General features: G+C 34.4%; 2 protein-coding genes across 2 annotated transcripts; one reads left to right on the top strand and one right to left on the bottom strand.

Annotated features, from left to right (window-relative positions):
• On the bottom strand, positions 1 to 18977 carry LOC119644796. The gene is made up of 7 exons (XM_038044533.1): positions 17793 to 18977; positions 16370 to 17558; positions 12962 to 13346; positions 12316 to 12848; positions 527 to 894; positions 278 to 467; positions 1 to 198 (listed from the first exon to the last, which is right to left on the bottom strand). Exons 1-7 carry the CDS (start codon positions 18975 to 18977, stop codon positions 35 to 37), a joined length of 4014 nt encoding a protein of 1337 aa, XP_037900461.1. The 3' UTR covers positions 1 to 34.
• LOC119641528 lies at positions 1165 to 2271 on the top strand. Its single transcript, XM_038040269.1, has 2 exons — positions 1165 to 1436; positions 1484 to 2271. Exons 1-2 carry the CDS (start codon positions 1168 to 1170, stop codon positions 1572 to 1574), a joined length of 360 nt encoding a protein of 119 aa, XP_037896197.1. The 5' UTR covers positions 1165 to 1167; the 3' UTR covers positions 1575 to 2271.
• Positions 18978 to 19177: the final 200 nt, after the last annotated feature.

Here is a 19177-nt window from a genome sequence, read left to right as displayed (position 1 = left end):
TTCGAAGAAGAAGAAAACAAGTAACTTTTATACTCTATATATAATCCAACATGCTAATGATCATTTCAAAGGCATCAGCTGCAGTAGATTCAATAGCTGCACTCGGTAATAAATAACCATGGACACCGTTATCCGCCAATTGTAACGTATAAGCAAACGGTATTCCCACCTCATAGGCGGCAAAGGCATCAGAGCAACCTTTGAAAATTTTTGTGAAAAAAATATTTTAGCGAAATTTAAAAAAAAAAAATTTTCACAATTTTCAAGTTAAAATTACCTGAACGATTCTCAATCAGATCGTTAGAGGTATCGATTTTATATCGGGATTTACTAAACTTTTTACGCAGCCCATCAATTCCCACCATAGCCACGTCAAGCATATCATCTAAACGTTCGGTATTATAGCTGGCATTCACTTTAATGGGATAGCTGAGAATTTGCCCATAGGCTTGAAGTGATATAAATAACTGTAAAAATCTGAATTATTTTTTATTTATTTATTTATTATTTTTTAGCCGAAATATACTTTTATTTGAGAGCGATTTTCTAAAAGAAATTCAGCCATGGTTTTAGTTTCCGGTTCGGAGAATGGTCCGGGACCGGCAAAAAATTCATTGCAGGGTGACTTTGAACTTCCTCTACGGCCCCACTGATAATGCCAGTTGCGATCCAAATCAACGCCAAAGCATATTTTCTCTTTAACTTTTTTCTGCTTCAGCCAAGTCATTGCCGAATTTATAAGTCCAGTCGGTCGGGAAACATGCAGCGAACGTGATTTCTTCCAGAAACGATCGTAATCATGACTATAGACATAACTATCCGGATTCAATACTGGCATTATATACCATGTAGTATTGCGTATAAAACTTTGATCGCCCAATACAGCAGAAGTCTCTGAAAGTACAAAAGATTTGATGTATTTGGCATAAAAGTCAAAAAAAAAAAAAAAAAAAAAAAAAAAAAAAAAAAAAAGAAAAAGGGTAAAAAAAAAAAAAAAAAAAAAAAAAAAGGTAAATATATATATATATATATATATATATATATATATATATATATGTATATATGTATATATATTAAGAAATGTTAATAATGAAATTTTAGGTAAAATTATAAATTTATTCGATTAAAATTCTAAATTGAAAAGTAAAAAAGAAAATTAAAAAAGAAATGGCATGTAGTCGGCGACCAGCACCCAAAGCAACCAAGACAATGTTGTGCGATCTTAGTGCTTGCAATTGTCAAAAATGTAGAAGGCGCCGAACTGAGCCAGAACCTTGGCAGAGTAAGGGCAAGAAACTGGCTACACTAACAAATAAAGCCGCAAAAAAGTTGGCGCTTCTCGCACAAAAGTCGCCGTTCGGTAGTGCAGAGCAGGAGGACGAGGTCAAATGTACAGATTTAACTCACGTACTCTTTGATATCATAGGAGCGATTTCGTAAGCATTGCAAATTGAATAATAATTTATATCCAAATGTTGTTTAGTTTTTTTATTTTGAGCACAACTTTATTTTGGATTTCGGCGAGTATTCATTTGAAAAAGCAGTTAGTTCAACTTTATTACGCTAAACGGTAACGGTGCTTAAGATCGTTTATATTAAATTCATTTCAAAATTATTTTCAAATGTTGTAGAAAAACTAAAGTGATTGTTTTGTCTGCTATTGCCGTTGTGGCTATAGCTATTTTCGTACACTATGCACTAATTAGCTTAAGTCATTTAAAGTCAAGGTTGCAAAAGAAACCACCTCCCTCTCCCATTAACGCAGAGACACCGAAAGCACGATCGCGATCTGCCGAACCAGCACAACCGACGCAATCAGCTGCAAAATCAATTGCAAAATCACCGACACAAAAATCTCCTGCAGAGAAATCAAAGCCAGCTCAAGCAGCGGTATCATCACAACCGGCTAAGCCGTCAGAATCAAAACCGATATCAGCAAATGTATCGGCAGCTGCCAAAGCACCGGGAACATCAAAAGTATGTAAAAAAAAAGAAATGTCTCCGCCAACGTTTCTATACCTTCCAAAGCCGGAGAGCGCAGTAAAGAGACCGGCTGGCTTATTTCGAAGGAAGCCTCCCACGGTTGTCGCAAAATCTTGTAAATCAGATCGCAATCGTCTTCGCGGCGGTCTCTGCAGGAATAATTGTCCACCAGCAAAAAATCGAAGAAAGTATAAATTTTGTTCATTACTTGACACTTGCGACAAACGAACAGTCGGAGGCGACGACAGAAGTGTGAGTACCGAAGATAGAGCCACTAACACACCTATGTCAGATGAAGAGGGCCGCGCAATTTTTCAAACTTATCGCACCTACTCGTATCCAATGGAAATGAAATCACCTCCTAGTCCCATAGTTTATTTATATAATTGTATATTTCGTCGAGTATGTCCTGGCCCATCAGACACCTCTCCGGATGATTAATAAATAATATGAAGAATTCTATGTTACTCTTAAAAACTAATCTCAAAAAATATTGTTATATATAATTTCCAAATATATATATATATATATATATATATACAAATATATATATATATGTATATGCATGTATACATGTATGCATAATTGCAAAACTAGAAAAATACATTACCTTAATGAATTTCTGTTTTGAATCGTGAATAGAAGCAAAGGGAAGAAGAAAAAAGATCGACAGGCTGTGCGACTAAACTTGGACTTCAACTATTATCTCAAGCTATTCGAGCAATATTTGAAAGTGATATAAGTGCTCATATTACATTTGGGAGATTGGTATATATATATATATATATATATAAGGTTTGAGATTTAAATCAAGCTAAAAGACGTGGGAAACGTTAATCAATTTTTACATTGAGCAATAATTATTGAAATAAATCAAGGAATTAATCAATTTCTCGTTCTCGTTGATAACGAATTGTAAAAGAAAAATTCTTTGCTTTTTTTTTAAATCTAATTTTTTTTTATATTGTTGAACTTGGCCGTTCTGATAAAAATTGATCGAAGCGACGACCAGAGAATAGTTCTGAGATCTATTAACATGCATGTGGAACATGAAAGGCCAATATATAGAACATGTAGATAATGATCGAATGAACATTTTTAAAAATGCTTTTGCTCTTTTCGATATTAAGTTGTGATCATTTAAAGACATTGCAGATTTTCAATTCGATGTGTATATAAATTGTTTGCACTCAAACAAAAAAAGAAATAAAAAGCCTATAGTGCGACGTGATGCCCTACACCAATTCGATTAATTTAGTCATTCATATATTGAAAATGGGCAAAAAGGAGGGTCCGGTCCGAATCATTTTTAACAGTGTAAGTCTTTGGGCTAAAGCACGTCACTGTACCAAATTTCATAAAAAAAATATCCCAAATGACAGCACGACCTGCAAGTTGAACGGAAGAAAACAAGACGGACAGGCTCGCCTTCTGAATTGGGCAACAATAATAAACGATAAGTTTAATTTCAAGTCCCATTGCATGCAGAATGGAAGCTAGTGAACTATTTACGCCCTGTAGATTTTAGTAAAATATATTCGCTATAAGCCTCAAGGATTGTTCAGAAGGCTACGAGACATTATCGAAACATTGCTGCAAGCGATGTTCAGAGTCTTTTTTTTTATATTAAATTTCTGCGGGCATATACAACACCTAGAAGAACTTGAGATAGACCCGTCTTTACAAATCGATTTCTAATCATTTTCTGAATCAATCTAAGTATGCCTGTCCGTCTAATGTCTGCGTCAGCCAGCAAAAATAGCATAAAGCCTTTCTTAGATAAGGTTTTCTGTTAGGAGTGTCTCTCTGCTCGAATTACGCTTTTAATGATCCGATAGTTTCGCCAAAATTATGATGCAATATATCGTGACGTCTTGTGCAACTTGTACGTTCGATGCGGTAACGGTTATCTTCCACTCTTATATATCTATTAGGATTGCCGACATGAAATTGCGTAACTCATGCCGCGGATAATTTTATCAAATGTTGAATTAAGTTTGTTCCCTTTTGTAATAAGATAATTGCAAAAATTATTTCATTCAATGTATTGTCAATCTAGAAAAAACACTTTTTTTTTTTTTTTTGTATATTTTCGATAAAAAGAAAGAATTTTGGAATTTTTTTGAAGCTACGCACGAAAGCGAAGAGAAAAGAATGAATGTATGTCTTCTTTCTGGTTGACAATAACTCGCCGATTGGAATCAATATTAATTATGAAGAGTAAGTAGTCTTTGGGCCGAGTGTAGCGAAGAAGAAGGTATCATATTCCGGTTCAATACTGCTATCGTTTCCTGGACAAGTTTAGGGTCGAACGTCATCGTGCTTTTTTTCAGTATTTTATCTCACTTTTAAAACACAATTACTTTCGACTTGGTTGTATATTATTTGGTCTCTTTTTAAAATTTTGTAAAATAAAAAAAAATAAAGAAAAAATTTTCAAAAAAAAAAAAACAAAAAAAAAAACATTTCCTTCCCTAGCGAAAATTCTGAAAAGCAAAACAAAAAACGTAATAATAAGAAGAAAAAGCAAAAATTTCTTAAACATTAAATTTTACAGACGAAAGAAATTCGCAAAATTTTGCAAAAAAAAAAAAAATAATAAAAAATAAAATAAAGGAATTTCAACCACAAGCATGAACAGTTCAATTCAGTGAAAATATTATATATATAAAAAAGTTATGGAAATATCCAAGCTGAACGGCAAGAAACCGTTGCGTTATGACACTGTTTGTGGTTGTCAAAAATGTAAACGACAACGCAGTGAGACCGAAGCACAAAGGATGAAATGGCGAAAACCTTCGTCTTCATCCCCTACAAAATCGGATTCTTCATTAAGAATGACGTTCAGCTTGAAAAAGCCACGTGTGCCCGATCTTATTATAAGCAGCACTGATGCTAATTTATGGAATTTATTTAATGTTTTCTTCGATGTTATCGCCGGGCTGGCGTAAGTATTCGCATATCAAGCAACAAAAGATATGTATTTTATTTAAAAATTTGCAGCTATTTCCTTATGATCGCATCTGTGTTTTGCATCCTGGCAAGTGTTTATTTCAAAAAACTTTTACTCGACTTTTTCTACGCTACACGGTAATCTTCTTTGTCTTCGGCGTTGCATTGTTTTTTTTTGTTTTTTCCTGGCTAAAGCAAAAATTTGTTTTTTTTTTTTTTTTTTTTTGCAATATTTCAGCAAAACTCAAACGTTAGTTTTTATAATAATCGCTATAATAACGTTAAGCTTTTGGATCCAGCTAGCTGTCACTAAAATGGGTAGAGCACCACAACCGGTCAAATTGTCAAAGAAAATAGCTGTTGAGTCGAAAACTAATACAATGAAGACAACAACACGTCATTCATCAATTGAAACGACGAGTGGTTCATCCGATCATCCAAAATACACAGTTGCATTAACTACTAAGAAAAAAAATGAGAAAACGCAAACAGTAGAAGGGACGTCTTCTCCATGGAAACTGTTCGCAAAGGCGCGTACATTTAAGTTGCCGTCAGTTGCGGTGCCGAAAATTCAAACTTCAGCCGTTAAATCAACACAAACGCCGAACTTTAAAAAGGAACCATCATCGGGACTCGCTCTCAATGGAAAGCATAATAATAAATTAATTTTTAATCCGCTTAACGTTAAGCCTCATTGCAAGACGCATTGCACGTCGAACAATAATGGAAACACGTGTGCACAACAACGAAAAGCTTTTGGCATCGATACATTATGCAAAGCAGTGAAGGCGGCCAACTTAGCAGATCAGGAAGACGAGGAGGGTTTAGAAATTTTCAAAACCTATAAAAAACATTCATATCCATTGGATATGAAAACGCCCCCAGCTATCTTGGTTTATCTACGAAACTATATATCAGAACGCGTTTGTGCGAGTCTAAAGGACAGATGTAAAACCAACGAAGCCCAAGTTCACCAATAATTTAATACAGATAATTCTTGTAAAGTAAAATAGAAAAAGGAAGCAAAAGAACAACAAAAAATGATTAAAAAAAAAAAAAAAATTTGTATATTTTCAAAGACATGCGCGTAAGTATGACTAAAAGATACGTTACACCAGTTCGCCTAGTATAACGTTTCACTCGTGCTCGAAACATCACATTATGTGGTCGAAATTTTGCGAACTTAACCTATCTATCTATCTATTGTAGAAATTAGACTTTCATTCCGCAAACAGCTTGCTACAGCTACTGTGGACCTGTTTTCATCATTACATATTTTTAGGTGCAATCCCAGAGAACAAGACGGCCGCTGGCGACTGCGCTGTATCTAGTTGTAGGGCTGATCCTAGCGACTACGCTACACCTAGAGACTGTGCTGCACCTAGCTGCACTTATTATGCATGCGCTGCAGTTAGGTGCATCTGGCGACTGCGCTTTTTTGCGCTGCTTCTTTTGGTTGTTGAGCAAGTTGAGCAAAAGAAATAAGACGATAAGACGGACAAAGAGATAGGCGATGACACAAGCCTAGGTTTAGAGCGTAATTTGTCGGCACAACAAACTTTGGTGCTGCACATAACCGCAGCAAGTATTGCAGGGTGTAACAAAGATATATTAAACAACCAACTTGTTATGAAGGAGCACTTACTTCTAACTTCTAATTGCCAAATATGTATTACTTACACTAGTTAACACTGAACTAAGTAATTATTTGACATTTTTATTGATCAGGGGTCGTAAAATTAACGTTGCGTCGAGCTTGTCCAGGTTTGAGACATTTGGCATCAAATGACGTGTTCCGAAACAGAAATGGCAATAATACAATTTTTCAAAACAATTTAGCGCTAAAACAGGTATGTTAGTTTACGAAAATCATAAATGGAGGTGGAAAAAAAGGCGACGAGTTACAAAACGGATCACGTAGAAGACCGCTCGGAATAAGGCGCATAGTCACAACTCATCCACAATAAATAATAACGATATGTTGAAACATTCGTTAGGGCTATGTATTCCATATTGCTTAATAAATTAGTTGGTGAAAGCAATTATTAGGGCCATCACATAGTCCCGTTGGTAAATGGCGTTAATCGTTTTACTACGTCTATAATTCAAGTTTTGGTAAGGAAGCAGTTGTGAGTCTTGAAAATTAGACCAAGAGAAAAAAGAATCTAAATCATATATTAGATCTATGTGGATTATTGATAAAAAAAAAATGTAAACAAAAAACAATAACTGATCGCAGTTCATCATAAAATACTCTACACAAACTTACAGTTATATATATCCGTACCATTTTCAGCAATGTTTTTCTTTGGCCCTTCTCCTTGTTAGCACAACAAATTTGATCGCAATATCTTGTGCCAAAGGCGAGAATAGTGAATGTGTATGGACACGCTCTGTATTAGACATTAGACAATATCTCTAATCTTTCTTAGTTCAAATTGCACGAGCGCCTTATATCTTTGAGCTCCTCTGAGTCGAATTGCTCAAAATAAAAAAAAAAAAAAAAAATGCAACACAGGGCTCGCCAGGAATACTCCAAATATTTGATAGGATTTTGTTGAGGTTTTTCAATTAAAACCGTTTTGATTAGCGCATTGAAACGCCTAAAATTAATAAAAAACCAATTAAAACACTATAATGGGTCACGGCCAACCAATAACTACTCTGTAGGAAACCACAGTTGTTCATATAACAAATTTTTCAAAATAAGGCATTATGTGGGAAGTAGTGTCGGAAAACTGCTCCGATTCGAACCATTTTCAATAGTGTGAGTCTTTGAAGCAAAACATGTCCGTGTATCAGATTTCTTCAAAATATCTCAGTTCAGCAACAATCCACGTGGGCAGACATCGGATAAACAGACGGACAGACAAGCTTAGATCGATTGCAAAAGTGATTCCGAACCAATCGATGTAATGAACAGTTGCGTCCTTGAGGTCCTTCTGTGCCTTGTATACATCCCCATAAACTTAACATTGTATATCCTTGTAACGCAAGTAGCGTAGGGTGTAAAAAGTTCGAGCATTAACTATTCAAAATTCGGGTCAGTCTTACTAGCATTAAATTAATTTATTCAAATTTCAATACCTTATGGTTTGGAAACATGTTTCTTGCGAGTTGTTTTTCTTCGTCTTCCAATTTGAAACAAATCAAAGCGTTATAGAAACCTTTTCAAATAAATTTATGGGCAACAATTTCAGAAGTAAGTAAACAATTTTCCCAACATATATATGGTTTATTAGTTTTTTTTTTTTATTATTTTTTCTTAACTGACTGGAGCAGCACGTACGTGTGCGGTCGTAAGTTTCTGTTCAAAATTTACATAAATCCGTTTTGGTCAGACAGTCTTCACATCTTTCGAACAAAATTTAAACCAAAAAAAAAAAAAAAAAAAATTTTCGGAAATTTTCTTAGCAAAAAAAAAAACAACAAAAAAATTGAAAAAATTCTTGTAAAAAAATTTGGAAAAAAAAAATTCTATATGTATACGTAATAGAAAATTTTACATAAAAATAGAAAAAAAATTAAAAAAAAAAACAAAAAAAAAACTTTAAAATAAATAAAAGTCTGCAAAGATGGAAAGATGCGCAAGGAAAATGAGAAAAAGAATGTTATGCGACCTTAGTTGTTGTTCCTGTCAAAAATGTAAACGATATCGTGACATTGAAAAAGACTCTGATATTGCGATTAATTTCGAGCGTTGGAACGCTTGCTCTCGATCTAATCAGCAATCGGATGATATGTCTTGGAACCAAACGCATTCAGATGATAGGCCTTGGCTGCAACCGCAATCAGGCGATAGGCCTTGTGGTCAAACGTATGCCGACGATAGGCTTTGGAGGCGACCGCAATCAGATGATAGGCAATGGAGTCCGTCGCAATCAGATGACAGATCAAAATTTCAAAATCCGAAAGATACAGTGGATCTTAATCCGGCTGTCCATGCCCAAATGAAAGCAAACGGAAGAAAATCGTTCGAAGCGGATAATCCGTTAACCGAACCAGATTCTTCTAATTTACCTAGTACATCAATCGTCGCAGCGCCAGCATTTATCAGAAATGTTCTACCTGAAGCAATTACTTCATTGGTCCAAGGGCCGTCAGTAACAAGAGAATCTTCACTTAATTCAAATTTTATGCCAAACGTGCAGAACGTCGTAAGGGATTCAATTAGGGCAAATCTACCAAATTTTCTAAAGAACTCGATAGATATAAACCGGGCTACAGAATCTAAATTCATGCCGTCAATTTTAAGAAAGCTAAACTCAACCGAATTATCAGGAGGTAGTGAACCACAAAGTACCTCCTTTGGTGGCATCTTCTGCGATATTGTCGGAGCAATGGCGTAAGTGAGAAAACAAACAAAACAACAAAAGCGAGAAAAATTCATTTTTAAAAATTTTTGTGTTTATCTTATGGCTCTTTTTCAGTTTCTTTCTTATGTTGACGGCTCTTTTTTGGCTTTCGGCTGCGCTTTATTTGAAGGACCTTTTGGTTAAGCTTTTTTATGCCAAACGGTAAAATACTTTAAAATCCATTCTTTTAAGCTAATTCGACACAAAAAACTTCCTTTGTCTTACTTTTTTAGAACAACGCAAGTAATTGTTTTATCTTTGATATTTCTGCTTACGTTAAACGTTTGCTTTCAAGTTATGATGCATAAAAGGGGTAAGAATATGTCATCGATAAGAGCGAATCAAAAGGTCAAACAGACATCGCCGTGTAAAGATAAAGGGCCGACTAAAACGGAAAAATCGCGCAAATCATCAGATGTACCGACCGAACCGTTTTCACCGTGCAAATTTTTAAAGAGAAATCTACCAAGACAGTCTGGTGGCGCTTGTGAAGAAAAAAAAAAGGAAGAGAAGAAGGCTAATTCATTTCTTAGTTTCCTGAGAGGACCGCGTTGCAGGACAACATGTCCACCTGGTACACCGAAAACGTACAGCTTTTGTGCTAAATTTGCCGAAAATTGTCCGCAACGGGAAGCTAGAAAATATCGCCGATACAAGCAAGCGAACAAAGCGGTGAATACACCGATGACAGATTGTCAGGGTAAAGAGATTTACAAAATTTATGAGAAGCACTCATATCCATTGGATATGAAATTTCCACCTGCTCCGTTCATTTATATAAGAGACTGTATATTAAGGCGTATGTGTCCACGTTCGCCTGAAGAAACCGAAAGAGAAGACTGTGTTTAAAGCTAATAAACCTCCGGTTATTATCAGCCTTAATAACTTTCGGTTATTAATTTGATAATAATTAATCCTTAGCGCATCAATAGTAAATTTTTATAGCATGCAGGAGAGATAAAAATAATTTGAATATAACTGAACAGTTTTAAATGATATATCATAGAATCATCGAAACATGTTCAAACAGGAAATCTTTCCTCATATATAAAGAGAAAATAAAAAGAAGAAAAAAAAAAAAAACTGAAAAATTTATTACCAAACACGCAATGAATTTTATTTTAATTCAAGCAATTATAAGTTTTTTTTCATTAAGGTTGACACCCGCACGCTTATCCATCCATACAGCTATGGACTGAACATAATTGATAGTGATTAGATCGCGCATTATTCGCTGAACGTCATCGTCGTTATCGTCGCAAAGCAGTTGTTCTGCGTTTATTCTTATAATAGCTATAGAGCCAAAGGTGGACCTTATCCATTTCGCAATATATCTGGCAATGCTTATCGAGTCCTACGCTGAAAATCTACATCGCGCTTATTTTTCTTGTGACTTCATGTCTTACTTGTTGACAAAACAATTTCGATAGTTTGCAGACATTTTCGAACTCTATGCCATTTGAATGATACAATATGACACATAACGAGCTCGAAAAGGAAATTAAAATAAATGTCACGACATATCTACAAAAGAAACAAATTAAAAAAAAAAAATAATACATTCTACTAATCAGTTCACTATGTACGATGAGTACATACGGTATTAAAAAAAGGACAAAAAAATTGTAAAAAATTGTTTATCTCGATCCGACCGTCCATCTCCGTCGAACTTTCTCATAATACTTTATCATAATGAATGTGTGTTTGCCATAATAATGTTCTTTACGAATGTGTGCATGTCATTTTGTCAAGTTATATTATTACAATTTAAGAGCTACGAGTATACTCGTCGCTCGCTAAATTTTTGAGGCACAATTTCAAGGCACATTCCCCAAATCGATCGACACGTGAGAGTTATCAATAATTTCGGAAAGAAGTAAAAATGCCTGCCTGGCGGAGATATGTTAACTTGATTCTAAATTTTTCTTGACTCTCAGCCTAATGAGTTGATTCAATTCAAAATTCAAATATAATGTTTGACGAGTCTTTTTTTTCGCTAATACCTTGAGAAGGCGAGAACAGTATTCGCTTTCGAAGCGAATATTAATCTTCACGATCAGTTCGCAATAGAAACGAAGAAATTAATGTTAATAGATATAGAGAAGTATTCGGATAGTAAATAAAGTTCATGTGAAATCATTATTAGATTTTTCGTCGCTTATTTGACAACGAAGCTCGTCGTATTATGCGTGTGACCATAGATATCGAACTGTCGAGTGATAGACTATCGAAACGTTGCCCCCGTGATTGCGAATTACTGCCATACAGGTTCAGTAAATTCGTAGCCGGCCAAAGAAGTAATAGAAATATATTCGTGCGCGACCGAACTGTCTATAGTCGTCACCCTTGTTCTTTTAAAACCTTAGAAAAGCAAAACGAAGACTAGCATGAATTAAACGATACATTGCTACTTGAGAGTAGATAGATAGATAGATAGATACTTCCCTACTCCACAATATTGAGCGAGCTTGGTCGGTTTTTTCCATTTCTGTACAGACACGATAACATGCTTGGAAGCTTTATGCTGCATTGCAGGCGAGCCCTTTGAGCTTTGTTCGATTCATTTTCAATATCATTATGAAATTTGAAGCCGATGCTACAAGCATACAGGCAGACTAGATTGATTCAGAATTTAGTGATTAAACACGAAGCTTCCTGAAGTATCTCCTTCCCTACTCTTCCAATCTTTTAGTAACATAATGGAAAGATTATTACATAAAAGGCTTTGAGTGGGGATTTTTCGCTCAATACCGATCGACTGATTTTCTTGCGTTTATCTCAGAATCATTAAAGCTGAACTTCTGAATGTTCGGAACAGAATGATAAATCTACCAGAATAACTATACTGTTTTGTAAGCAAGAGGGGGAATTTAAAGTTAAATTTTGCGGATGTAAATAAAATTTCGAAAATTTCGATAGATCGAATTGCACACGAATACTTTTGCATGACAAAAGGAAATATGCTCTTTCCGTTGATCAGAAATTAGCGAAATAGGATAATAGTGAAAAAATACTTGATACTTACTATTGGTTTTCATGATTTTTAAGAGCTCGTTAATAATCCAGGTTGCTGTTGCCGGTCCAATCCATTCTAAGCCGTGTGTTCCTGCTTCTATAAAGACAGCGTTCGCTGCACCTGGTCGTTTCTTGTGCGATAACTTTGTTTTTTGTAACGTCTGTTCAGCCGCATTGTTGGCGGCTGTCACTTCTTTGCTTTCGATTTTAACGACAACCAATGGACGACCTTCATATGACCGGCCAATATGTAATAGATCAACAAGCTGAGGATAGCGTAAACGCATGTTTTCAGTATATTTAATTATGTCTTCGTAACCATAATATTTACGCCATGACATCGGCGTTACAGGTGGAAGTTTGGTAACATGCTTTTTCAAATTTTTTGTACTTTGAGAATAATACGAATCCTCTTTGGTCTTTTCATAGGCTATAGCTTTGCCTACATCGAATATTAAAACTTCATGATCGATCGATTCAAAAGTTAAAGAACCTTCAAAATTTACCAGCATACGAGGCGGGACTAAGACATCCGTTAGACCTCTGCACATGTGAACAAAAAAACAAAAAAAACCGAAAACGAAAACGAAAACGAAAACGAAAAAACAATGTGAATATCTCTCCTCATAATGCGATATATAATCGTATGGTCATACCTTAAGCTTGGTCCCTTCAGCCATTGCAATTTAATGCCTTCATCACTTCTCTTATAATCTTCCAATATTCTCACTTGGCTATCGTCTTGAGGTTTTAAACGCCATATCTGATATTTATCATAAGTGATTTTATGCGGAATTTCCGGATCCTCAGTAGTGGTACTTGTGATCCGATTAATAGCTTCGATCATAGGATTATTCGTTGTCGTTGCGTTATTTAACATATGATTCGTTAGTATGCCAATCCAATTTTGTGGATTTCTCATAGGATCGACTATCGTTAATATAGGTACATGCGGTATTTGTGTGGTAGTCGATGTCGTTGTTGTTGGCCTTCTTCGATTCCCTTTGACTTTAGTATCACCAAACCAGCTACTGAACCATTCTAGATTACAAACAACAGTATCTCTACTAAGGCATATGTGTACGAACGTGTAACAATGTGGTGGTAATTTATGCATTAAATTGTTAATATTGCTGTCAGCCTTGGGTGACTAAAATGTAGAAAGCGTAACCTTTTGCTAATCTCTGCACATATAATCGCTAAATACACGTGCAATTTTTCCTCATTTCATTAGAAAATGTTACACTCTACTAAACGAAATTCTTTTTAAGTTCATAACATACATGTATCAGTGCCATCGAAAAAAGGGAAATTCTTCCAACTTTAAAACAATAGCTATATTTTCTATCAGTATGGAAAGAAAGTAGTTTATGCTTTTTAGAGTAAAACAAAAAACGATTTTCTTTCTTTTATCTATAGAGAAAAAAATGTAATGAATTATGCATTTTCTGCGCTATTTGATAGTCAGTCACCTTTTTCAATAACTTAATCATTTCTTACAGTACTTACAAGTACTTTGGCTTTTATAACCAAAGCATATTAAGCTCAACCCGATTTGAAGTTGTCGTTACTACTGAATGATATAATTATCAGATAATACGCTTTATAAACTTTAAATAATTCGCATGGCATGAAAGCACTAAATCCTTACTCTTAGGATTAGAATTAAACTGCAATGATTTTTCACATGTAGAAAACAATTCATTTACGAATCCTGATCTTATTTATTCGCCTGCCTCTCTGATTCTTTCAACACTGAATCCTTACTCTTAGGATCAGAAAGAGATTACTCTTCGATTAATCTGCAATGATTTTTCACATGTAGAAAACGATTCATTCACGATTCGATAATCCTGATCTTATATTTTCTCATGCTTCTCCAATCTGGTTCGTTCGATTATCTTAATAGTAAGTGCTGAGTGTATGTATTTATATAGGATGTGTTCAAGAGTAAGGGAAATTTTTTCCAAAATAGTACATTGTACTGGCTCCACTTCTCGTTGGCTGTCTAAGTTAAGTTTAATTAGATTTACGGTACCCGTCGATTGGACGGGTTTTTGGTTTTACATATGCAAACAGATATCTTCAGATGTTACACAATGCATTAGTTTTTAATGGTTTACTGCAGCAAATACATTTTTGTTTTTTTTTCTGGGACACGCTAAAATTTTTCTATTTCCAGATGTTATATACATATTTTTATTGAAACCCGCCAATTTGACGGGTAATTATTGTGAACCGTCGTAGCCGCAGAAATAATATTAGGAAATTGAAATTTGACGCAAACATTCTCTGATCGATTAGAAATATGACGTTAAAAAATGGACGTCATTTATTCACATACACATCAACAATGTAGCGACAATCTCGAAAAACGCTGATAATTATTTCAAGTATTCATCTATAACTTTCGATGCGGTGAAAATATGATGTGAAGAAGTGCTGACCAATTGTTCGCACAAAGCACCTGCGTGCTCGGTAGGTTTATTCGTGCGTTCACAATTAACGATCAAATTTTAATTCCAATTCATTTCTAATTTTTATCCCATTTACTCTAATGGACATTGGAGTATACTTTGGACTGGACCAATTGTCGGAATGCTAACAAACTAATTGGATTGAACACGAACACGAACGAAGGTGACCGAAAAAGTTTTTATGCGATTGCAAACTAACTGTGCCGTTGGGGCAGTCGTTAACAAGTAACGCCGCTAAAATTTACTAATTCGAATGAATTCTGCTTATACGAACTTTGACCCAATACAAATTGGATCTACACTTTAACACAAAAAAACAAAAAGGAAAAGAAAGAGAGTAAGAAGGAATTATAACTGCATAACTGAGCCACTAGCCAGTGTAATAGGTGTACAACTAAGTGTTTGCTGTTTTTTTTTTTTTTTTTTTTTTTTTTTTTTTTTTTTTTTTTTTTTACAATACACTTGTTACAAAATTTAATACACGAAATATGCTCCATCGTTATCTATGGTCTTTTGCCATTTATCGGATAGCTTATGAATGCCCTCGTGGTAAAAACTAGCGGGGCGAAATAGCCATCAAACTATTTTGGTGCGTCTTCAACCTTGCACAATCGCTAACTATGATTATATTGATCTAAATAAGTCGCAATCGGAAGGAGTCATGGCGGGAGAATGACGAAAATTTACGATAAATCTTCGCTCGTTCTTGCAGCCGTCTCAGCTGAATGCGACATCCTCGTTATTTTTCTTAGTTAGTTAGAGATTTTAAGAAATTTTAATGAAAATTTTAAAACAACAAACATTTTAAGAAAAAGCAATTGTTTGCATTGCTTCTGAAATCTCAATTGAATATTAAAACGTGTGTATTGATTTGATGTCTTTTTTTTTTTTTTTTTTTTTTTTTTTTTTTTTTTTTAATTATTAGCATCGTGCAGCAAATCGTAGATACCTAGATGGTAATCACAGAATATGTATATAAACATAATTAACGCATAAATAACAAGTAACAAGAAATTATATTTGCATTGAATCGACTTGTAGACACCCAGCACTCATCTCACATGGATAACGTAAGGATTGCGAAATCATTATTTCAACTATTTGTTGTCAGTTTTTATCGGGTCGTATCGATGTTTTTCGCAGACTGCACTCTTATTAATAAACATGTTTTGCTTTTTTTTTTTTTTTTTTTTTCAAAATATTGTTAACCATATTGGGCAAGCGAGTCATTAATAACAAAGATAAAGGACCGATGTATAATTAAATGAGCTTTGAATTTTTTTTACTACTCAGTAATATGTATATACATTATTCGGTATTTGCATATGTTACCAAATGAATAATGGGACTAGCATGCCTTCATCATTTCGATATTAGACATTATAGCAATAATTATAGCAAACAGAAAAATTAAATATAATTGCTTTCGTGTAAGACTATTATTAAAGATAAAGATTTTTTCTTTTATTTTTTTTTCAATTTCTAAGTAATTCTTAATAGTTTTTCCGCTCTATCTGTTTTCTATTAGCTTTCTATTTTCTATTATTGAAAATAAGAGAAAATGTAATTCATTTAATTAAAACTTACTTTCATAATCATCATAATCATCTTCCGATTTACTGCCACCAAATTTAAGCCAAGACGGTAGCCAACTGCTTGAAGTTTTACTAGGTTTTCGTTTATTTGGCGCAGTTGTAGTGCTACCGATTTTTTTATTACGACGATTAAAACTAAACCAAGAACTGAACCAATTACCGAATGAGTTATCTTCAATATCATCATCATCTCCATAATCGGAGTCTTCGTCGTAGTAATCGTCATTGCTTTGTTGTTTTAAGGTGTTATGATATGATATGTAATGCGAAGAGCCGCCAGCGTTAACTTTATTACGTTTCGGCGATATGTTATCCATAATGTTAGACATGACCATTTGCACGGGATAGAAAAGCAAACGTAAGAAACCGCTTATATTTGAAGTCAAAGAAGTGCTGGGAAAATCATCATCATCATCGTCATCATCATCGTAGTAATCACCACGGGATGGTCGTCGCCGTATACGTTTCTTAATCGATGATGATAATGATGATGATGATGATGATGATGATGATGATGATGATGGACTCTTGGTATTAATGCGAGTAGGGGATACGATGTACTCGCTATAAGGTGGTTTAACTATCTGAGAATCGGTAACATTAACTTTTTCAGTAGTTTCAGTATAGTCTTCAATTGTCGCCGAAGCTGTGTGTGAGTCCTCTATCGAATACTCAGTATAATAATCTGGATTCTTATCTTCTTCATATTCTTCGCGATCGTTTTCGTAATAATCGTCGGACTCGTAATCCGAATAATCAGGTTCTAATTGATTTCTTCTATGATCTTTAAGTCGAATTACTTCCGCACGAGCAGTTGTTATGCCGTCGGTACGATTCCCCAAACGTCTAAACTCGTTGCGATCAATAATTTTTCTTTTCAATTTCTTCCTCTTTATTCTTTTATGCTTCGAAGTGTGTTCCGATGTATTTTGATTGGGAAACGCAGTTTGATTTTTGAGATTTCGTAAAGAAATTAAACTTTTCGAGAAATTCTCCTCATTATCGACTGATCTTTTTCTTTTTAATTTAAGTTGAGAAAGACTGTTAGGATATTTTGCACTATCCCAGATCATAGTTGAGTGTGCGAAGTTACGATTAAGTTGTGGTGGATTATTCGCATTCTTATAAAATCTGTTCAGGTTGTCGGTGTTGTTTGTAAGCTTTTCAATCATTTTGCCTAACTTTAGTGTTAAATTTCTGAAATTTGGTGATATTGTTGTCAACTTGCCTTCAGAATGATTCACTTTTGTTTTTTTTCTCTTCATTACATTTTCAAGAGCATTTTTATAAATACTTTGCATAAAAACTCGATTGTAATCATCTTTCGCAAAATTTGCAGAGTCTTTCACGACAGGATCAGCATTATTTGTTTTTGTTTGATTTGTGCTTAAATATATTTTAAAATATTTTTTGACTCTGTCATCCTCTAGGCCCGGACGATGACCCGAATACAATATTATTTGACCTTGCATCGTATTATGGAAGTTTTCCGAAAGATCTTTAGATTTGGTTTGATCGACTTTGAAATCTCTTTTTAAATTTTTGATTAACTCGTCATTTTTCAACGGTTCAAGTTCTTTGACAGATCTTTTTCTAATTTTAGATTTAAAATTCAATTTATCAGATATTTCCTGTCTATTGAAGGTCATAAAACCTTTAGTTGACGTAAGAGGAATCTTAGAGTACGCTGTAGATTCGATGATGGCGTCAATGACGGGTTTTTCTAGTTGAGTCGATAATTTGCTAATTTCACTTACTGTCTTAATAGGCGAAAATGTAGAATCATTGACTATTGAATTTAAAGCGTTTGCTGGCTTTAAAGGCTTTCGGCCGGGAGGTTTGAATTTTTTCAAATTTTTTCGTATTTTGCTCAACGATTGCTTCCTTTTTATTAACGGCATTTTCATCTCACTTCTCACATTCTCATTATCGTTTACTGTTAGCTGAGATTTCACTATAACATCGGCAGGCTTAAATAAACGTATAATCGATGGCTTGGTATTTGTATTTTCAGAGGCTTCGAGAAACGCATTACTATGACATTGTTTCAATAATGTTTGCTTTAACAATAACAGATCGCGGTCATATTGTTCTTTGGTTATCAATATGGGGAAGGACTTATTGATAGCTTGATAATTATGTTCATTTTTATTCGTTACTTCACTGATAATAAACACTTTACCGTCTTTAGGATTTGAAAAATACATCGGAACTTGTCTTTTGCTTTCGATTATTTTTTCGTTTAATGGCTTCGATCTTGCGTTTATTACAAAATCAATTTTCTCATTAATAGGATTTTCCTTAGCACTTATGTTTAATCTTCTCATATATTTGCTATCGCTAGAATCTTTTGTACATTTTCTACGTTCTTTATTATAAAGAAATTTTGGTTGATAAGTAGTTTTGAAACTCTCTGGATATCGCCGGTGATGATTGTTGAAGTTGCCGCCGAATTGCCATGTTAATGGGGATTCTTGATCAAATTCTTCCGCGCTCGGATAATAGGCGTACGCATAACGTTCGGATCGGGTTAGATCCGATAAATTGGCCAATAATATTTTTAACATTAATAATTTTATTACTATGAGAAAAGAAAACATTTTCATTTGTGATTTTCTTTCTCTTTTTTACTCTCCCTCTCTCTCTCTCTCTCTCTGTCTGGCTCTCTTACTCTCTTCCTTGTTTCTTTTATTAGTTTTTATGACTTTATGCACTCACTTTATCCGACCAGAACAATAATAACGACAAAAGGAAACAGTGCAATAATAAATTAAAGTCCAGTTTATAAGCAAAACATTGC

The sequence above is a fragment of the Glossina fuscipes genome, unplaced genomic scaffold (assembly GCF_014805625.2).
Source record: "Glossina fuscipes isolate IAEA_lab_2018 unplaced genomic scaffold, Yale_Gfus_2 0, whole genome shotgun sequence".
Taxonomy (NCBI): Eukaryota; Metazoa; Arthropoda; class Insecta; order Diptera; family Glossinidae; genus Glossina; species Glossina fuscipes.
This window is presented reverse-complemented; position numbering and strand designations above follow the sequence as displayed.

Bases quoted from the DNA above. Each gene is read 5' to 3' on its own strand.
- LOC119641528 (XM_038040269.1), top strand. From the start codon at position 1,168: ATGGCATGTAGTCGGCGACCAGCACCCAAAGCAACCAAGACAATGTTG. The intron at 1,437-1,483 runs GTAAGCATTGCA...AATGTTGTTTAG, and splicing joins GATATCATAGGAGCGATTTC to TTTTTTTATTTTGAGCACAA.
- LOC119644796 (XM_038044533.1), bottom strand. From the start codon at position 18,977: ATGTTTTCTTTTCTCATAGTAATAAAATTATTAATGTTAAAAATATTA. The intron at 895-12,315 runs GTAAGTATCAAG...TTGTACTTTCAG, and splicing joins AAAAATCATGAAAACCAATA to AGACTTCTGCTGTATTGGGC. The intron at 468-526 runs GTATATTTCGGC...AGATTTTTACAG, and splicing joins AAAATCGCTCTCAAATAAAA to TTATTTATATCACTTCAAGC.